The sequence below is a fragment of the Petromyzon marinus genome, chromosome 17 (genome assembly GCF_048934315.1).
Source record: "Petromyzon marinus isolate PM22_M1 ecotype Great Lakes invasive population chromosome 17, UKy_Petmar_22M1.pri1.0, whole genome shotgun sequence".
NCBI classification, from domain to species: Eukaryota; Metazoa; Chordata; class Hyperoartia; order Petromyzontiformes; family Petromyzontidae; genus Petromyzon; species Petromyzon marinus.
The window spans coordinates 11,374,469-11,393,772 of NC_133683.1; the positions used below are offsets into that span (position 1 = coordinate 11,374,469).

Genomic DNA, 19,304 nt, shown 5'->3' on the forward strand with positions numbered 1-19,304 from the left:
CGGAACCCCCGTCACGTGGTACGGTGGCAAAATTGCCGCGGTCCCCTTCGTCGGTGGGCCGCATCCACCACCACCACCCACCCACGTGGCGCGGTTGGACTCCAGTCGCCGGTCTCGGTCTCGACATGTTCCGCAGGAAACTCTCGGCGCTCGAGTACCACGACCCGGCCAGCTTCAACCACAACGGTGAGCGGGGGCGGGGAAAACACGGAGACTGGTCGCCAGCTCCACCCTCATCACCCTCACAAGGGTGGGCCCAGGAGCGGACACCCAGAGACACCCCCTCCCGGGGGGTGCCAATAAGCTTTGGGCCTCTGTATACCAAAACAACGACATGCCCCGCCATTCGCCACCGGGTAACGGCTGCGTCGCCTCGTGCCAGGCTGGGTGCACTTGGAGGCAACCGCTGCCGGACAGCAGGAGGAGGGTTCTCGGGAGAGACCCATCCCAGGTGCCGTGGGGTTTTTTTGGCCAGCCTGCCGTGTTATTACCCCGTAACTGCGCCGGAAGGTGGCAAGGGCCAAAGAAGAAGTCCTCTTGTAGTATGGGAAACATTGGCACGGTACAGTTCTGTCCGCTGCTCGACCACGGCACCCCCAGAGGCGTGCGTGTGTGGTCGTGGAGGGTGATTTGAGAGCATACTTCACCATATTCGCGGGCCTCTGTCACACTACGTTAGTTCATAGTTTCATTTATTTGGTATAGCCCTGTGAGCCATTCGGCTCTTGAATCGGGTGCAACCGCAACAAACAAAAAACATGAACAAGAAAACATCTTAAAGTGATTATGTGACTGTGCAAACAGAAAATCCAGGAAAAAAATATCAAAATATTCCTGAAATAGCACCGTACACTAACGCTGTGTGCAAAAATCCCAGTGGGATGCAAGTCAAACAATAACAACAACCACAAGACAACTAAGTTTAAGGCCATCAGTCTAACTCCGTACTACAATAAACAAAAACATGGCCAAAACAAAAAAACTTTTCGAAATCACCAAAATCAAAGCCATAAATCCAATGTAACAGTGATCATAGGGACTGTGACCGAATTTTTTTTACAATAAACTACATAAATAAATTATAACACCAAAATCTAGAGCCATATTTTAGGCCACTGAATAGCAGTGGCAGCTAGGGGTTGCACAACTCCTCTAGAGCAGTTTTGAGTGAAGATCTCGTAGGTAGTGATTCAACGGCATCGCGCGCTTTCACATTGCGCTTTCTTTGGCCGTCTGGAACGCTCTTCCGATATTAGGAAGCCACCGGGAGGTGAAGCACTTTCAAATCGTCTCGATTGACAACTAATTTCTTGAGAACTATAATCTTAGCTCTTTCGGTAAAGTCACGTTGAAGGGAAACAATAAAATATATATAAAACAATAAAAATTCTCACGACGTTTCGACCATAACGCAAACGGTCATCATCACACACCTGATGATGACCGTTTGCGTTATGGTCGAAACGTCGTGAAAATATTTATTTGTTTTATATATATTTTATTGTTTCCCTTCAACGTGACTTTACCGAAAGAGCTAAGAATACGAATTACTGCAGTCACGAAAGCTTTAAATCAAAATTCTTGAGAACTGTTCAGTTTGCTCTCCGTTCGCCCGCGCCTGCGATTTGCGCGGTTGACTACGTACGGTGCGAAAGAAGTCCAACATAGGTGAAGGGGGGTTGAACCCGGTCAACTTCGGATTTGGAGGCCGGATTTCGGCCACGGCTACCATCAGTGGCGAGTGACATCTGAACCGAAGCTGGCAACCCCATCACCAGCTCGCACTGACCAGCGTGGCGAAGTATGGACTGACAAGAGGGGCATGCGTGTGATGAGGCTACGGGTTGACCAGGTGAATGTGGAATTTTCACAGTTGGTTCGTGGCCCGCCAAAGTAAGTGAGTGCACAGAGAGAGAGAGAGATAATTTTAATTGAAAGCACAGCAATAGCGGTGACTTGGTGATTCGCAGGGCTTGGGTGACGGTAACAATCACTGCTGCTGCGTTGGCAGTGGGGCACGAGCAGAAATTAGCAAACAAAACTCAACACATTGCCCAATACCACTGCCTGCAAAGAAAAATCTATACCATAGGGACAACGTTTTGGGAAATGTCCCTTAACATCACACGTTGCCTATTATATACACAGTATAATAAGGTGAGGGACACACCGCCCCATGCGTTAATAAATAAGGCAGTGCCACTTAATCATCTTACTGAACACAAATTGTCTAATTCGCGTATTTTAGTTAATTGACACAGACTGGCGTAGCCCGACTTGGAATGAGTGCTCATATTCCCAGCCCTCTCTTTGTTTTCATATTCTTATTCATAGCAATGCATCGGTGATTGTGACGTCGTAACACATGAATCATCAGTGCATTATTGACGTCATGGTAATCGTATGAATACATTAATTATGGTAATGATGGCCATCGTAGGAATACATAAAAAGTAACATCATAACCGGCAATTAATGAGGGTAACAACGATAGCAATGTATTGGGTGGGTAGTGCTGTGGCTGTATAGGTTAAGAGCAGTGTTCTTTCAGAGGAGGCCACTTTCGCCTATAAGACATCAGTGTGTGGGGCCACCACAAATTTGAAACCATTGGGGTTTGGCAGCAGCAGATGGGGGGGTGTTTTCACATGTTGCGTATTGTCAGGGGCCACACGTAAGGGCCCCCACTGAAGGCCACCAGGGGCCCGTGGGCTTTGCAATGAAGAACACTGGGTTAGAGCTGTGTGCACTTTGGCATGTGAATGCAGTACAGTATTTACAACAATATTTAATACGCCATCAGTTCACTGCCTTTGTTCCCCTTGTATCGGTCCAAGAAAGCCTCACCGAGTCTCAACGTATTATTATTTCACGGAGGGTCCTGCATTGGGATGTTTGGGCAATTCCTCTTTAGCGGCTGCTTTGTCTTTTTGTGTGGATTGGTTAATAGGTCAACCGTGTTGTGAACAGGTTCTTTAAAAACAAAAGGAATTTAATGTTGCAGTTCAACATGGTTTCAGACGCACATTTCAGATGCTTTTTAAGATGTGGATAATCATTCGTGTAATCATTTATGGCAAAACTAATTAAAGAGTTAGCCGTCATATTGAGTTTTGCATATTGATGTTGAGTACTGTATATCTGTCTTGATCCATCATTTGGGCTCTTGGCCAAGGAACTGCTCATTACACCCATTGGTGTCCCTGCATTGTTTGTTAGGAGCAGTGTCCTTTGTGTACAGTGATGCTGAATGTATTTGTTCGCTGTTGGGTGTATAACGCGTGTGTCCATCTGCCCACCGTAGATGAAACCGAGTATAGAAATTTCATCGTGTGGCTGGAAGATCAAAAGATCCGACACTACAAGATCGAAGACCGAGGCAATCTGAGGAACATCCACAGCACTGAGTGGCCAGGCTATTTTGAAAAGGTACGTTCGTCTAAAGGTTGTGTAAGCCTTTGCGGGTGCTTAGTTCACAAATCATGTGATTAGTGACGACGTTTACACATCGCACCAGGTACTCATTTGAGCCCGAGTCGACCTAGGGGAGGCTCAGGACTGGTTCAGATAATCATCACTGGTTTTGGCTGTGAACGGGAATCGGGATGCCAGGTTCGTAGCGCAGCGCACTAACCACAATAGCGAATTCCTGTAATGCAGCACTCGCCGGCTCACCACCGTGGCTTCCTTTCCCGCTTGTCTGTGGTTCCTGGTGCCTCCGATTCGTTTTCTCTCTTCGAGAGCGAGCGGATCCTTTGCAGCGCATTACAATTTTAAATGATTATTATTAAGCCCTCCCCAAGATGTTGCCCTCTCTCAGGGTCTTGTGGTGCAACGCTCCATCCAGCTTTCTTCACACGGGTTTATTTCATTGCTTCCACTCCTGTGGTGGACATTCCCCTTAGGCATGGTCCTCGCTGGCAAAGATTGTTTCTGCCCAAACAAGAAATGGGGCGGTGCTCTGGCACCATTGGTGATTGTCTAAGCCAGCGGTGGAAATTCTACATTCCCTTGGTGGGGGCCAGTTTAACCAAGAGATGGCCACAGCTTGCAGGTCAACCAATCTGCCATCCGATTCTTAGCAATTCATAACTTAATGGGATCATTGTGGATAATCTATATGGATAACAGGATCCACTGTAGGGTGGCAGGTAAGAGAATTTAACTTTATGGGCAAGATTCACATCTTGGTCAAATGACAAACAAATGACAAACACACGTTACCTTTGTAATGGACGTAGGCATTGTTTTTACCAAACGTTCATCTAAAATTAACATTCGTAAACATGCAAGTTGAACCGTGTTTGAGAACAGCCAAACATTTCGAAGGTGGAAAATGTCAGAAACTATTCATTCATAAATTAAATTTTTTACATTTGTGAAAAATCTTGTATATGGCATAGGGCATACAACAGCCATCTGAACATTTTCACGGAGGTGAGGGCCCCCCTCCCCCCGCCCCCCCCCAACCTCTGTAAACATGTTTAGACCCCTCCGGGTTTATCTCTGCACACGCTTGCACATGTGAGGAGCGGTGGCGCAGCGGTGAGTGCGCTGCTCTACGAACACGGCATCCCGATTCCCGCTCACGGCCAACACCAGTGATGATCATCTGAAACCAGTCCTGGACCTCGCCGATGTCAACTCAGGCTCAAATGAAAATCTGGTGTGATGTGCAAATGTTGTCACTAGGGAGACAAAGGCGGCCAGGCGTGGTGCTGGCCACCCACCCCCTCGTGTGCCGTGCCAGCCTTCATAGGTGCTCGCTATTAGCACCTACCCCAACAGTCTGTTAAGGCTATGGGGGGGATCTTTGTGTTTGTATTAAGTTGCAGCTGTGGGAGGACATACCTGTGTGCATGCATGTGAATCATATACTCCGATTTGTGTCTCCCCCTTTTACGTCATTTCATAAATACGCCGTTACTTTATTTATACCACTACCTGATTTGCGTCGTCTTAACCCACACGTCGCTGACAGCATCCTATCTGTCGTCTGAGCCTTCGCCTCCCATCTACTCTGTAAATTGCTTTGATTTACATCGTTTCGATATTTGTCGTACACGTACGTCATCGGAAGGGAATCGGAAGAAAAACTGATGACTTGCACATATGTCGTCGTAATGAGAAAGGGTTAATACTGCGGTATTTTCGACGAGCGCGTTGCATTTAACGTGTTCGTCCGATCGTTTTTTCACAGTACTTGGCTGACGTGTGCTGCCCGTTCACTGCAAAGGAGAGAGCCGAGGTGACGGACTGGCTCCTTGGGCTCGGGGTGCGGCTGGAATATGGGGACAATGGTACGATAAAATCTGAAATGTCAACCCACCCAGCGATTAACGGTCTTGCTGATTAATTATCCTGCGTGTTAACAGCAAAGCACAGTGATGAACTCAAAGCGAAGTCCGTTTTTTTGGGTGATGTTTGCAAAATACATTCGCGTGATCGTAGGCGGATGGAATCTGTAAGCGATATATTCAATACAACTTTGACTGTATATTTTATATGCAGATGTAATTAGAACAGACGTGGAGTGAATTTATTACGTGTCAGAATTCGAATAGCTATTTATACTGGAGGAATCTGATGAGCTATAAAGCTCTTTTCCACAGACGTCCAGTGTTGAGGCAGCTGGACATTGTTGGGCAAACAATTGGCCCACTTTTAACCAAGGTAACCAGAGAGCACAGATTTACGTGTTGCTAAACTCATCACTCACACAGCGAACAATTATCTATATCTAAGAACGCACAAGTAAAAAAACAAATACAGTCATACCTCGGTATACGACCGCTTTGAATACGTCGAATTTGGTATTCGTCGCGTTTTGACGAGAAAAAAATGTCTTGGGATACGACGTCTTGCTTGGGATACGTCTTGCTAGGGATACGTCTTGCTAGGGATACGTCTTGCTTGGGATACGTCTTGCTTGGGATACGTCTTGCTTGGGATACGACGTCTTGGGATACGACGTCTTGGGATACGACGTCTTGGGATACGACGTCTTGGGATACGACGTCTTGAGATACGACGTCTTGGGATACGTCTTGCTTGAGATACGACGTCTTGGGATACGACGTCTTGCTTGAGATACGACGTCTTGAGATACGACGTCTTGGGATACGACGTCTTGTGATAGGACGTCTTGGGATACAACGTCTTGCTTGAGATACGACGTCTTGAGATACGACGTCTTGGGGTACGACGTCTTGTGATACGACGTCTTGGGATACGTCTTGCTTGAGATACAACGCGCTGCTTGGGATACGACGTCTTGCTTGTGATACGTCTTGCTTGTGATACGTCTTGCTTGGGATACGTCTTGCTTGGGATACAACATCTTGGGATACGACGTCTTGTGATACGACGTCTTGGGATACGTCTTGCTTGGGATACTAGGTGCTTGCTAGAACTTGTTTGGGTCGGGATGAGTCGCCGCGTCCCCGCGTAGACCCCGTTCACGACTGAAACAAAGCGCCGCTCCTCAGTCTGCCTGTACAGTATTTTAATTTATGCATTCATTTTAATTTATGTATGCATTTTAGTAATAAGTGTCTAACTTATCTCATACAACCCCATTAATGTATAACGTGCCATATAAAATATAATTTATTATACTCTGGAACGGATTATTTCCTTTCCCTTTATTTCTTATGGGAAAAAATTCGTTTGGTGTTTACGTCACTTTCGGTATTAGTCCTACCTTCTGGAACGAATTAACGACGTATACCGAGGTACCACTGTATACTGTTAAGAAGAAGAATTGTAATTCTTATAATTACAGTTACATTCGCGTTGTTAGCTGACATTCACAATTTATTATGGATGGCAGATTTGTAATTTATCCTAGCCATGGAGGAGTGAGTAATTTGTAAAAAAAAAATTGTATACAAAGTTATACTTGCTGTGAGTGAACGGATTGTATGTATTTTGCACTTCTTTCACACCGTACGTAGCCAACCGTGCTAATCGGAGGTGCGGGAGAATCCTGACTGGTCTGCTTTGTGAATAGTCGATGTTTCAATCGTTACCGTGTTTCCTTCACAGTTGAGAAGTACAACAAGATTTCGGCAGACAGTCTAAAGTCATCCGGAGGAAATTCCAAACCTTCAGACCACCTCACCAATCTCGATGGTAAGCAAGTGGGAACGTTTCCATTGAGTATTAATCATTAAGAGGAATGTATATAAATAAAGACAAACCATATAGCCTTAACAGACTTTTGAGACAGGTGCCGTTAGCGTGCACCTACGAAGGCCGGCACGGTACGTCTACACGTGTACACTTACACTTGCGTCACGTGTACACGTGCGTCATTGGAACGGAATCTGAAGAGAAACTGATGACGTACACGTACAGAATGGGAAAGTCTTCTTTGGTTCTTTCGGTAAAGTCACGTAGAATGAGAATAAAATAATAAATTGATAAAATAAAATAACACAATAATATTCTCACGACGTTTCGGCCACAACACAAGCGGCCTTCATCAGGTGAAGGGGGCGAGACTGTCTGGTAGGACAGCGCTGGAGTGAGAGAGCCACGTTCAGATCATGGCTTTTAAGCTGTGTGAGAGGAACAAAGAGCCTTGACAAAGGAATTAGCATAAAATTTAGCATTGAAATGGCTGAATGATTAGGTTTAACAGTCGCCGTGAGTAACTTGGGGAATGCGTGCTGTCTGTACCGCATCACCCGCTTCGCCCGTCCAGTGAGCAACCAAGACGTGAAGGCGGGGGTGTCTGCGCTGGCCAACCTGCTCCAGATTCCCCGACATGACGACTACCTTGTCATGCTCAAGGTACTGCGACCGCTTGTCATTGTGTTAATTTCCAGTCAAAGCACATTTTCCAGGTCTCCAGTAGGTTGGATTATGCGCCTGACTGGTAGCCACAGCCGCGGGGTGAGGTGTAATGGATGTGTTGTGCCGGTTGTGGAAATATTTTCGGGGTCACTGACCCAGACAGACCCGACTGAATTGAAGCCCTGGTCACGAGTCGTCAAATCCACACTGTCTCTCTGATCTCTTGTCAAGCACAACGCTCCGAGAAATTTACGTCGCATGTCTACTTCCGAAGTTGCTTCTGTCGGTCGACATTCTGTGGAACATCTTTTAAATGCTCCATATAAAAGGTGTTGCACAAAGATATGACGTTGATCGGGTAATATTCTGACCTGTACTCAGTTCATCCAATTTCTTATATTGTTTGTGCTAAAATCGGATTGAATTAGATTCTGAACTGAATTGATGGTACACCATAAACACATACTCAACGGTTAATTCGGCACAACACTTTACTCATCGCTGCATCTCCTCGGTACACGTCCAGTCGGGCGCGTGGCTGCATCCCTTGGCTGTCACTCCGTTATTATTCTTGATCGTTGTCCATCATTCCGTTGCTTTATTATTTTTTTGTGGCTCCTGTGCACGCGCATTTGCAGTGACCGACTTAGTTGTAGAATTGGCACTGTTTGCAGGGCAAAGCAGCAGGGGGTGTGGACGCACACCGAGGCTGCGGTGGCAGTTGGGTTACCAAACCTTGCTTCCCGCATAGGTCCGCCCGTGGCCGGCCGCGTGTGGTGCTGTGGCCACAGCGCTCGACTCATCTCTGGGGTTGATCAAATCGGTGCCACTTTTTTGCAAAGCCAACCGAGGGCCAACAACCGTATCACCCTGAATGCGCCCGATCTCGTTTAGATCTCGGTAGCCAAGGAGGGTTGAGCCTTGTTGGTACTTGGAATGGGACAGGCCAACCTTGGGGTTGTGCGTAATGCTGGACTCGCACTTGCCACAGGGGATTGTGAAATTTTCACAATTGTCTGAGTCTTATTAATGGAGAAGAGTGCTGCAGTACGGCTTGTTTGAGCAGAGAGACACTGGAACTGTTTATTTATTTTCCCCAATCATATTTCCCTCGGAGCAGTGCCACCTTTCGTGTTACAGAATGGCCCACAAAAGCAGATATCACGGAGCTAACTCTGAGATCCCTTGAGATAACTCTTTGTGTGCCCAGATGGGGGCAGCACTTTCCCACTCTGTGTACCACGTGAGAGTAACGTTCGCCACATGACAGTCAATCCAGTTTATTTCTCAGAGTTTAAATGTTGCCGAATTAAGTGCAGAAACAAAAGTAACGGAATGGTTTAAATTGTGCATTCATTAGTGATCAGGCTGAGACCATCGACTCCCTACAGTCAGGATTTGCACCCCGGATCTCAGCGGCGCCAGCTCAGAGCTCTGACCTCCGAGCCCACCGTGCAACCTTAGGTCAATTTTATTTTACATATATAGCATTTTTATTGAGGTATGCACACAAGTCCGGTAGAACACGCCGAGGGTTTCTGGGGAGGGGGACAGAGGGGGAAGTGGGGGAGCTTTCCAGCGCTTGCACAGGTCTAGGAATGGGGAGAACAACATGCTCGCTGCACACCTTGAGGGGTTCTCCGATAGGGGGGAGTAAGAGTTGTTGAAGGGGGGAGGGGAACACTGTATTTCTATATTAAGTAAAAATGTTTGAGTAAGCACGCGCGTCACACGCACCGCCGGTCTCGTCCCCCTGTTTGAGTTGGACGCTGCCACTCTCCTTCCGCTGCTCACCAGATCATCGCCGCCTTCGCCTTCTGTGTTTGCCCTGCAGGCCGTTCACATCCTGGTGCAGCAGCGTCTCTCCACGGAAGCCATCGCCAAGGCGAACGAGAGCAAAGCGGTGAGACGCTCGCCCGGACGGCAGCGCAGCAATTAGGCATCTAGTGGCTCGGCCTATCCGTTGATCAACATCGGTGCTCGTGGTACATGCATCAAATCAATTTGCGCATGTTAGAACCAGTTATCTACAAATGATTGCAAATAATACGTGAACGTTCCAACTAGGGTAATGGGACAAACCACTTTATAAACGAGACGGTGAAGACGATACGTTCGAGAATCTACAGCTCAATCGAATCGCGACCTGAAATCGTGACGATTCATTGAATCATCGAGGTAGGTGGGTGGGGGGTGGGGAGGAGGTGGTTGACCGTTCCATGTTGAGAAGCGAGGGTTGAATATCAGCAAGATCCGGACATTGTTGAAAAAGAGCTTTATAGCTCATCGGATTCCTCCAGTATAAATAAATATTCTGATTATGAAGATCACTTTGAACAAGATGGAACATTTAATATACGGCTAGTTTACAGCTCTTATTTAATCATTTTGCGACCTCAACTTGCACACAAGTCCTGCAGAAAATATTCAAATCCGATTTGTTGTTGATGGTTATCACTCTGCGCTACGAACATGATCACGGCTATCATCAGTGAAGAGTGAAATATGAACCGGTCCTTGGCGCCACTTATTCTCCTTCTCTAGCCCGCACTGACCAGCGTGGTGAAGTATGGTCATCCCTCCTTGGCCGACACTGCAAGGGAAGGCCCCCATCCAATAGTGGATTGACAAGAAGCCGTAACAATTGTAATGTCTAATGTTGCGTCTTCGCTATTTCCAGGGCATCCCGATCGCTCTGGATCAAAACATTCTTGGCTTCGACACCGGAGGTGAGCGTTATTTAACACTTAGGATTTTCTTAACGCGCGATTGTCATATTTGGACATGATTATACTATACAGAGAAATGGCAAGTCAGTTGCAGGCATGAGCTGGCTAAAAAGCCTGGGCCGAAATATCTGAACTGATATTCGACTTGATTTAGCCATACACAAGAAGAAGGAGAAGTAATAGGCAGCGGGGAAAAAAGTTCTCGAGCCTGGACATAACAGATACAAAGAATTGATGGTATGGATGGGAGTGGGAAAGGTCATTTGTGTTTTATTTGAGTTGCTAAAAATCATGTACTGCTCGCCAATATAGCAGCTCGTTATAAGCCCACACGCAAAATGTGAAACATCCATGCCCAACCGAAACTGAGAATGTAAAACTGCCTATTCACCTTCACTTATAGCATAGAATCAGTCGGGTGGTGCTGCGATAAGAGCACTTGGCTGGCTATCGAAAGGTCAAAAGGTCAGATCCTTGTCATAGGTCAACCCAGAGTTGATTAAATAAGCTCTTCTGTGTGGGCACTGAACAGAGATCACCCCATGCAATGACTGGCCCCGTTATGGGAATGTGAAATTTACTACTATTTACTACAATTTTTATTTTACCAGGTAAGGCCCACTAGGCGAAATAGCTCTTATTTCAGAAGCGACCAGTCCACAAGTGATAGCGCAACGAAGTGGCTTATCACATGGAAATTTACAGGAGCCGTATACCCTAAACGCATGTTTCTAAATGTGGAGAGAAAAAACTTTGTTGTCCTTCTCCCGCGCCTCCGATTAACACGATTGGCTGTGTGGAAGTCCGACGTACATACGTAAACGCCGCGGTGTCATTTTGTCTCCCCCCCCCATGCAGACGCCACCGTGAACGAGGCGGCGCGCATCCTGCGGCTGCTGCACATCGAAGAGCTCCGAGAGCTGCAGACCAAGATCAACGAGGCCATTGTGGCCGTGCAGGCCATCACAGCCGACCCTAAAACCGACCAGCGGCTCGGCAAAGTTGGGCGCTAATCCTGCCGCGTTCTCGCGGCACGTTGAACGTGCACCGGTACCAGGACTTTTCCCGTGCTGTGGTTGTTCCCACGATTGTATGATTGGCCGCCGTAAATTAACTGTGCTGATGGTGGGGGGGGGGGTGCCCTGTTGCTATCGAGTAAATCACCTGCTGTAAAATATTTCCGATTCGTTTCTGAAATCCTGTTCGCCTGTTCACACGTGTGAGTGCAGCCACCATGCGCTTGAAGTTTCCCAAGCTGCTCTTCGTTGATTAATATGGCACTGCATAGCTGCAGCGCCAGACCTGCATAACTGCAGCACCGGCTCCCATAATGCACCGCGTTATGTGACCTGGATGTGTAGTGCCGTGTTCCCTACCACGTATTTAAGGGTACAGCAGTCATAAGTGGCAAGGTATTGCTTAAGCATTACTCCTAAAAGTTGAGTGACCATCAATTTCAATTTTTTTTTCCATGAGCAAAGATTTGAACGTGTTATGTAAAGTCTTAAAACATCATGGGTATGCAGCTACAAAACGAGGACTGCGTCCTTAGCTCAGCATTGTCTACCATACATAAATTACATTTTGGTTTAACGTAATACCACTGCATCTCAAGGTTGTACGAGATCAATATGACATACACAGTTAACAGGACATGCCAGTGGGGGGAGAAAGTTCCATATAGGGGTAGCAGTGGAGAAGGAGCAACCTCCCACTGATAAGGATTTCGTATGGCCAATGAAGAGCACCTTTTAAGTAATTTTCCAATTTAGTTGCTTTAGTACAATTGATACATTCAAATATATTAAACTTTCCCATAAACCAAAGGCGAGGATGGGAAGGGAGGAGACGAGGCCTCGTGGTTCGTGGGGACACAATTGGGTGCAGCACGATTTAGTCCCAACCCGGTCGTGGTTCCAGCTCACGTTTAACTCAGCCGTGATGTGCGCAGCGATACTTTTACCAGGTGGAACGGCTGCGTAAACACAAACGCGCAACTGTGCATTTCGTCTGAAGGTTGTCCAGATGAATTGTAACATTCGGTTAATGCTTTCAAAAAACCATACGAGTGTTGTAAAAAAAAAACTAAACTTAGATTAAGTCCCACGTGAAGTTGTTTTTTTTTTCCTAGTTAAAGTCTATTGAAGTTCAAATGCATACGAGCACCAATTCAACACGAGACAAGTTCCCATCTTAACGTATACAAGAGTGAGCTGTGCAAAAATGAGATGCTGTGTTGCACAGTTTGCCTTGAAGAATACTGTTGTATAAAGATTAAATAAGGAATAAAAACTACTGGAGCATTAACGTTACCTTGGTGTCTCTTTAGTCAAAGCCATAACATAGAACACATCGTCCAGCAATGCCCATTGCTCATTCGCTGGCGGCGTCTTGGACGTTCGCAACTTTGCTCCTGCTTTCCTGCTGAATGTGTATGTAAGCTGGGGCGCAATTCCAATATATCGCAAATGTTTACATTCAGCAGAACCATCTTTACATTAAACACAGCGCTAAAGTCGCTATGATATTCACGTCGAAGAGTAAATCAACCCGAGTTAAATGAGTGTCGAATTTTACCTCGATTCCAAAATTATCCAGTGGTGGAAAAATTCACACGACAAGGGCCATCGCTTCACAAGCGACTCTCAAGTAACGGTTCCACAACGTGGTACTAACGTGTCCCCACTGTTAACCGTCGCACAGAGTTACACAATTTCATTGACCTTTCAGTGAAGGTGGGCCGATTAGATTTGCATCGGGGATTTGAACTCAGTAGCTCAGGTGAGTCAGATCGAACAGCGTGCAGGGCCACAAAACCTGCTAGTGTTATCGGAAACATGGCCGGCCTTTTATCACAATTTGAACTTAAGCTCTTTAATGTTTTAACATTTGCCAGGCCCACTGAGCTATGTAGCTCTCTCAGGCGCGACCTGGCCACAAATTATAGCTCGGCGAAATAACATCGCGTGGAACTTCGTAGCATAGTCAAGGCGCATGTTGATTCTCAACGTGGAGGGGGAAACCACGCGACCACGGGGAGAGGGACACGCAAAGTCCAAATACACAGGCTTGTTAAGTGACGCACAGTATGCACAGTATTCGCTTGTTCTCGAAGAGAGTACGACTTGGAGGTGCGAGGGATACCTCAAAACAAGTGGGGAAGGCAGCAGAAGTGACCGGAGTTTCATGTAAGGCACCACTGGGATCTCGAGTCCAGATCTCCCAGACAGTCTCGTCCCTTCACCTGATGAAGGCCGCTTGTGTTGTGTCCGAAACGTCGTGATTTTTTGTTATTTTTTGTTATTTTATTTTCACCTACGTGACTTTACCCAATAGAACCAAAGAGTAAGACTGAGGGTCTCTCCTACGATGTTCGCAAACTCCGTCCAGGCAACCATCACAAAGAAGAAGATCCAGAAAGGCAATGCCCATTGCATGATAAACCTCACCCCCTCCAGATATTGCCGTGAGTTCAGGAGGAAGCCATTTGAAGAGCGGAAGAATATGCTGAAAGTATTTGGAGTGTGCTTCAAATGCTGTGCTTCTACAAGCCACCTTGCAAGGAATGTGGCAGCGACAAACATGAAACTGCTCTCCACAGTTGCATGTTATGCTAATTTCTCTGCTCCAGCAGACCCACATCTCTCTCTCTCTGCCCCCTCTATTTATGGCCACGACACAGAGGCATTGGGTCTCTGTGTGTCTATGTTGTGTGTCTCTTTCTGTGTCTCTGTGTTGTCTCTCTGCTTGTGTGTCTGTCTGTGTGTCTCCGTGCCTGTGTTTTGTCTCTCCCTCAAATTTAGTTCTACCTGATGACGACTTGCTTGTGTTGCAATAGAAACGTCGCATTCTATTACTTAATTTATTTTCTTTCTACGTGACTTTACCGAAAGAACCAAGGAGTTACTACTTCTCGCTCGCAAAGATACGGACAAATAAGTTAACCCATTGAAGTTTCGATTTAAAGCTTTCGTGACTGCAATGATTAATCTTCTTTGGTTCTTTCGGTAAAACCAAGGAAGATGAACCATTGAAGTCTGTTGCACATTTGTTCATGCGATAGGAAAATAAATGGTGGCGTATCCTAGATAGCAGATGGGGAGTTTTGTGTCCCACGGCAGATACGGGGGGGTGTGTTTACACAGGAACTTCCTGATATGGTGGTGTTGAGTTTGGTCACGTGACCAGGAAGTTACGAGTTAAAGGTCTCGAAGTCACGAGGCCAGGCGGGGGTGTCAGCCATTGCACAGAGCACAAAATGGAGGCACCAATTAGCGTCTCAGTGAAGACGGGTGCATCTGTTCATTGCGGGACTTCAAGAAGCATTGTCTTAAGTTCGTTTATGTTCTCATAATACTGGGAACGCTGTTATATTTCGATTTAAAGCTTTTGTAATTGCAAGGATTCATCTTCTTTGGTTCTTTCGGTAAAGTCACGTAGAATGAGAATAAAATAATAAAATAAGACAATGAAATTCTCACGGCGTTTCGGCCACAACACAAGTAGCCTTCTTCAGGTGAAGGAACAGAACTGTCGGGACGAAGAAGGCTACTTGTGTTGTGGCCGAAACGTCGTGAGAATTTTATTGTCTTATTTTATTATTTTATTCTCATTCTACGTGACTTTACCGAAAGAACCAAAGAAAATGCTGTTATAATGTTGGGATTGCCGTTATGCTGTAAATGCCTTTATAATGCTGTTAAATTGTTATGATGAATATGGGGCCTAGTTAACCACAAAGCCTGCCACTTGCATTATTGTGAAAATTATTGTAGTTATATAAGTCGAGCCAGACTTGTGCCCATGTAACTTTAATGCGATCTTGAGAGCAAGGATGAATACGTATCTCATCCACAGTTCAGTGTTATTTGCAGCACTGTACATTTAGGCTGCAGTATGGTGATTACACAAAGTTACCTTATTTAACACAGTAGCTTATTCTCTTGTTGTATAGCTATTCGGTTCTAATGTCGGTGCCTGGTCCATCCAGGACCTATTGTTTGAGATTCATGTTATCTAAGACGATGTTAGGATGCTGCAGTGTGCGTTCATTGTATTGATATTACAAGTATAGAGGAGTAGTGGGATGACGTCATGTCATCTGTAGATGAGTGACGTGAGGTGATGCGTCATGTCATCGAGGCGGCGGGGTACTTGAGCGGGACCCCGGGACGAGGGCATGGTTGCCGTGAGAGAGAGGGATGGAAACGAGAGCCTGCGTGGAAGACATCCCAGCCGCCGTCGAAGAAGGGCTAGAGATGTCGAGGTCTCACCTCGTCGCCGGGCGGTGATGGGTGAGCCCCCGCCCGCGGCAGATGAGGGGGTATGCAAAGGGAAGCTGTACCGGGTCGTAGACAGCTGAGGGATGTCCACGTGTGTAAGCGTCGAGTGTAAACAGAGTGTGTGTGTATAAGAGTGCGCAACAGTTGTGAATACACGGCAAGCAGCCCCATGTAAGAACCCTCATCTCCGTCTGGCTCTACAAGTCTCCTGGGTGTCAGGAGTTAGTACACAACACAAGTATTAACAGATGCTGTATTCTGTGCTGTTTTCCCCATCAGTTGTACCTCGTTTTATTAATTTAATACGTGGGGGGTCGGATGTTCACCCTGGCTCTGAAGGTTTATTGAATGCGAGGTTAACTACTCGGATGGTGGCGCAACGCAGTGCACAGCGAGGCCGACACCCGTTGACAGGTATACTGAATGTTAAATTGTAGTCGTTGCTCTGCATCTACGTAAGTAGCCGTACGAAAGAATAAGGTGTTTTTTTTTAAAATGTGCTCAAAAAGTCAAACAACTGGATCGTACACAATCGTCATTTCTTCTATGCAGTCGACTTTTTAAACCGTTCTGGTTCGACCACAGCAGATCCTTCCCACGCAGGTGTCGAAGAGTATTGGGCTGTTATGAATTTCCACGTGATAAGCCACTTTGTATAGCTGTCAATTGTGGCCAGGTCGCCTCTGAGAAAGAGCTATATAGGTCAGTGGGCCTTAGGGGCCGTCCATAAATGACGTCACTCGATTTTTGACGATTTTTGACCCCCCCCCGTCACACGGCGTCACAAAAAGTCAGACCCCCCCCCTTAAATATGACGTCACAAAGCTCTGCCCCCCAAACCCCACAAAAAAACCACATGCTTCAAATCGCTTTAAATTATTGTCATTGTAGTGTATTTAATGTGGCGTTACACTGTTGTAGGAGGAAACATTAAAAAGTCTATTTAATTAAGTAGAACGTGTCTATTTAAAGTTGCGCATTTTTACGTGACGTCACATTTCTAAACCCCCCCCCCCCGTCCGATTGTCACAAACGTCTGACCCCCCCCCCCCAGGTGCGTGACGTCATTTATGGACGGCCCTTACCTAGTAAAATACAAAACAATATTAGTTTCATACTCTTTGGGTCTTTCGGTAAAGTCACGTAGGTATAACAAAATAATTCCAAGGAGTATGAATTCCTGCAGTCACGAAAGCTTTAAATCAATATTAGTTTCGTTTTTGTTTAGCTCCGCTTCGTTCTGTATCCGGCTATTTCCGTGCATTGTTTGGAGCGTCAGATCTGTCCAGCCTCGGATGTTATCCATTCCTCTTGTTCATTTTCAGGTGCCTGCAGAGGCCCTCGATTGTCATGTACAACACACACTCGCCCCGTGGACCGTGGTAACAATTGAGATAAGTGTGGTTAGAGTGCACCTATTAAGATACGCCCGGCAGATACGCAGTCCCCTACATTAGCAGGAGCGTAGTGTTGTAAATATTGACGAATAAACTTCTTTATGAGGCACACGTTGTTTATTGTCTTTCACTACAGGGTCCCTTGCAGGAAGGGTATGTTGGTCCCTTCACCCGATACCTGGGCGCTATGGCCTCCGGACTATACGGAACCTAACTCTGGTCACCCGTTGCCTATCGTCCTCCGGCTGGGACCTAGGGGAGGCTAGCTGACCCCGACCTCCTGGTCCCTGGGTCCTGACCACTGGCCTCACTGAGCTCCAGCCCTTAGAACGGCTGTAGAGCTTGGTGTCCAGGGTCCTGTCTGCCAGGGACCTATTCTCCCTTGACCACTGGCTTCTCTGAGTTCCAGCCCTTAGAAGGGCTGTAGAGCTTGGGGTCCAGGGTCCTGTTCTCCCTTGACCACTGGCCTCACTGAGCTCTACAGCCCTTAGAACGGCTGTAGAGCTTGGGGTCCAGGGTCCTGTCTGCCAGGGACCTATTCTCCCTTGACCACTGGCCTCACTGAGCCCTTAGAAGGGCTGTAGAGCTTGGTGTCCAGGGTCCTGTCTGCCAGGGACCTATTCTCCCTTGACCACTGGTCTCACTGTGCTCTACAGCCCTTCTAAGGGGTGTAGAGCTTGGGTTCCAGGGTCCTATTCTCCAGCCCGGTCTTCTGTCTTCGGCGTGCAGATAACTGAGCCAGAGCTCTCTGAGCTCTCTGAGCTCTGGCTCATATACCCGTTCGTGGCAGGCTCCGCCCTGGCCACGCCTTCCTTCTGGAACCTTCTGGAAGGTGACATCATTCCCCCGGTTCCCCTCCCCACCCGGGGGCCCCGGGAATGTGTCCTAGGATCCGTTTACCAGGATCCGCCGTTGGCATCTTTCTGGCCCATGGCATTTTCCCTGGCGAGGTAACGCCTCTGCACTCTGTTGACAGTAAGTGGAACTGCAGGGCTGTAGCATGGTGAGTGACAATCACTCCTACAGCAGCACGAGCAGCATGAGTGAGTGGAAGCAATAATAGCAATAGCAGCAGCAACATCGGTAGGAGCAACAGCAGATGCAACAGTAGCAGCAACGGAAGCACTAGCTGCAGTAACAGCAGTAGCATCGGCACTAACAAGAGCAGGAGTACGAACAGTCGCAGCAACAGCATCACCAGTAGCAGCAGCAGTAACAGAAGCAGTAGCCGCAGTAGTAGGAGTATCAGAAGAAAACAGCAGGAGCAGTCACATTTGCAATAGCGGCAACAAGATCAGTAGCAGCACCAGCAGTAGCAACAGTATCAGCAACAACATTTACTACAGTAGCAGTTACAACAACAGCAGTAGAAGTAACAGCAGTAGTAGCATCAACAGCAGTAAAAGCAGCATCAGGAGCAGCAGCAGTAGTAACAGCAGGAGTAACAGCAGCATCAGCAGCAGTAACAGCATCATCAGTAATAGCAGTAACAGCAGCAGTAGTAACAGCAGGAGTAACAGCAGCAGTAACAGCAGGAGTAACAGCAGCAGTAACAGCAGGAGTAACAGCAGCAGTAACAGCAGCATCAGCAGCAGTAACAGCATCATCAGTAATAGCAGTAACAGCAGCAGTAGTAACAGGAGCATCAGCAGTAACAGCAGGAGTAACAGCAGCAGTAACAGCAGCAGCAGTAACAGCAGCATCAGCAGAAGTAACAGCATCAGCAGTAATAGCAGTAACAATAGCAGCAGTACTAGCAGCATCAGCAGCAGTAACACCAGCAGCAGTAACACCAGTAGCAGCAGCAACAGCAGCAGTATTAACAGCAGCAGTAACAGTAGCGACAGTAAAAGCAGCAGTAGTAACAGCAGCAGTAGTAACAGCAGTAGCAGCAGCAGTAACAGTCGCAGCATGAGAAGCAGTAACAGTCGCAGCAGTAACAGCAGCAGCATGAGCTGCATCAGCATGAGCTGCAGAAGCAGTAACAGCATCAGCATGAGCTGCATCAGCATGAGCTGCATCATCACGAGCTGCAGCAGCATGAGCTGCAGAAGCAGTAACAGCAGCAGCATGAACTGCATCAGCATGAGCTGCAG

At 47.0% G+C, this 19,304-nt stretch overlaps 1 protein-coding gene across 1 annotated transcript; it reads left to right on the forward strand.

The window, feature by feature from the left end:
- RTRAF (RNA transcription, translation and transport factor) lies at nucleotides 1-12,836 on the forward strand. The gene is made up of 8 exons (XM_032956167.2): nucleotides 1-186; nucleotides 3,305-3,429; nucleotides 5,201-5,300; nucleotides 7,048-7,134; nucleotides 7,709-7,797; nucleotides 9,635-9,703; nucleotides 10,481-10,529; nucleotides 11,388-12,836. Exons 1-8 carry the CDS (start codon nucleotides 126-128, stop codon nucleotides 11,540-11,542), a joined length of 735 nt encoding a protein of 244 aa, XP_032812058.1. The 5' UTR covers nucleotides 1-125; the 3' UTR covers nucleotides 11,543-12,836.
- The last annotated feature ends 6,468 nt before the right edge of the window (nucleotides 12,837-19,304 follow it).

What these genes read in the sequence shown, in the direction of transcription:
- RTRAF (XM_032956167.2), top strand. Translation starts at nt 126, where the DNA reads ATGTTCCGCAGGAAACTCTCGGCGCTCGAGTACCACGACCCGGCCAGC. An exon ending in CCACCTCACCAATCTCGATG is followed by an intron (nt 7,135 to 7,708) that starts GTAAGCAAGTGG and finishes TCGCCCGTCCAG; the next exon opens with TGAGCAACCAAGACGTGAAG. An exon ending in TCTTGGCTTCGACACCGGAG is followed by an intron (nt 10,530 to 11,387) that starts GTGAGCGTTATT and finishes CCCCCCATGCAG; the next exon opens with ACGCCACCGTGAACGAGGCG.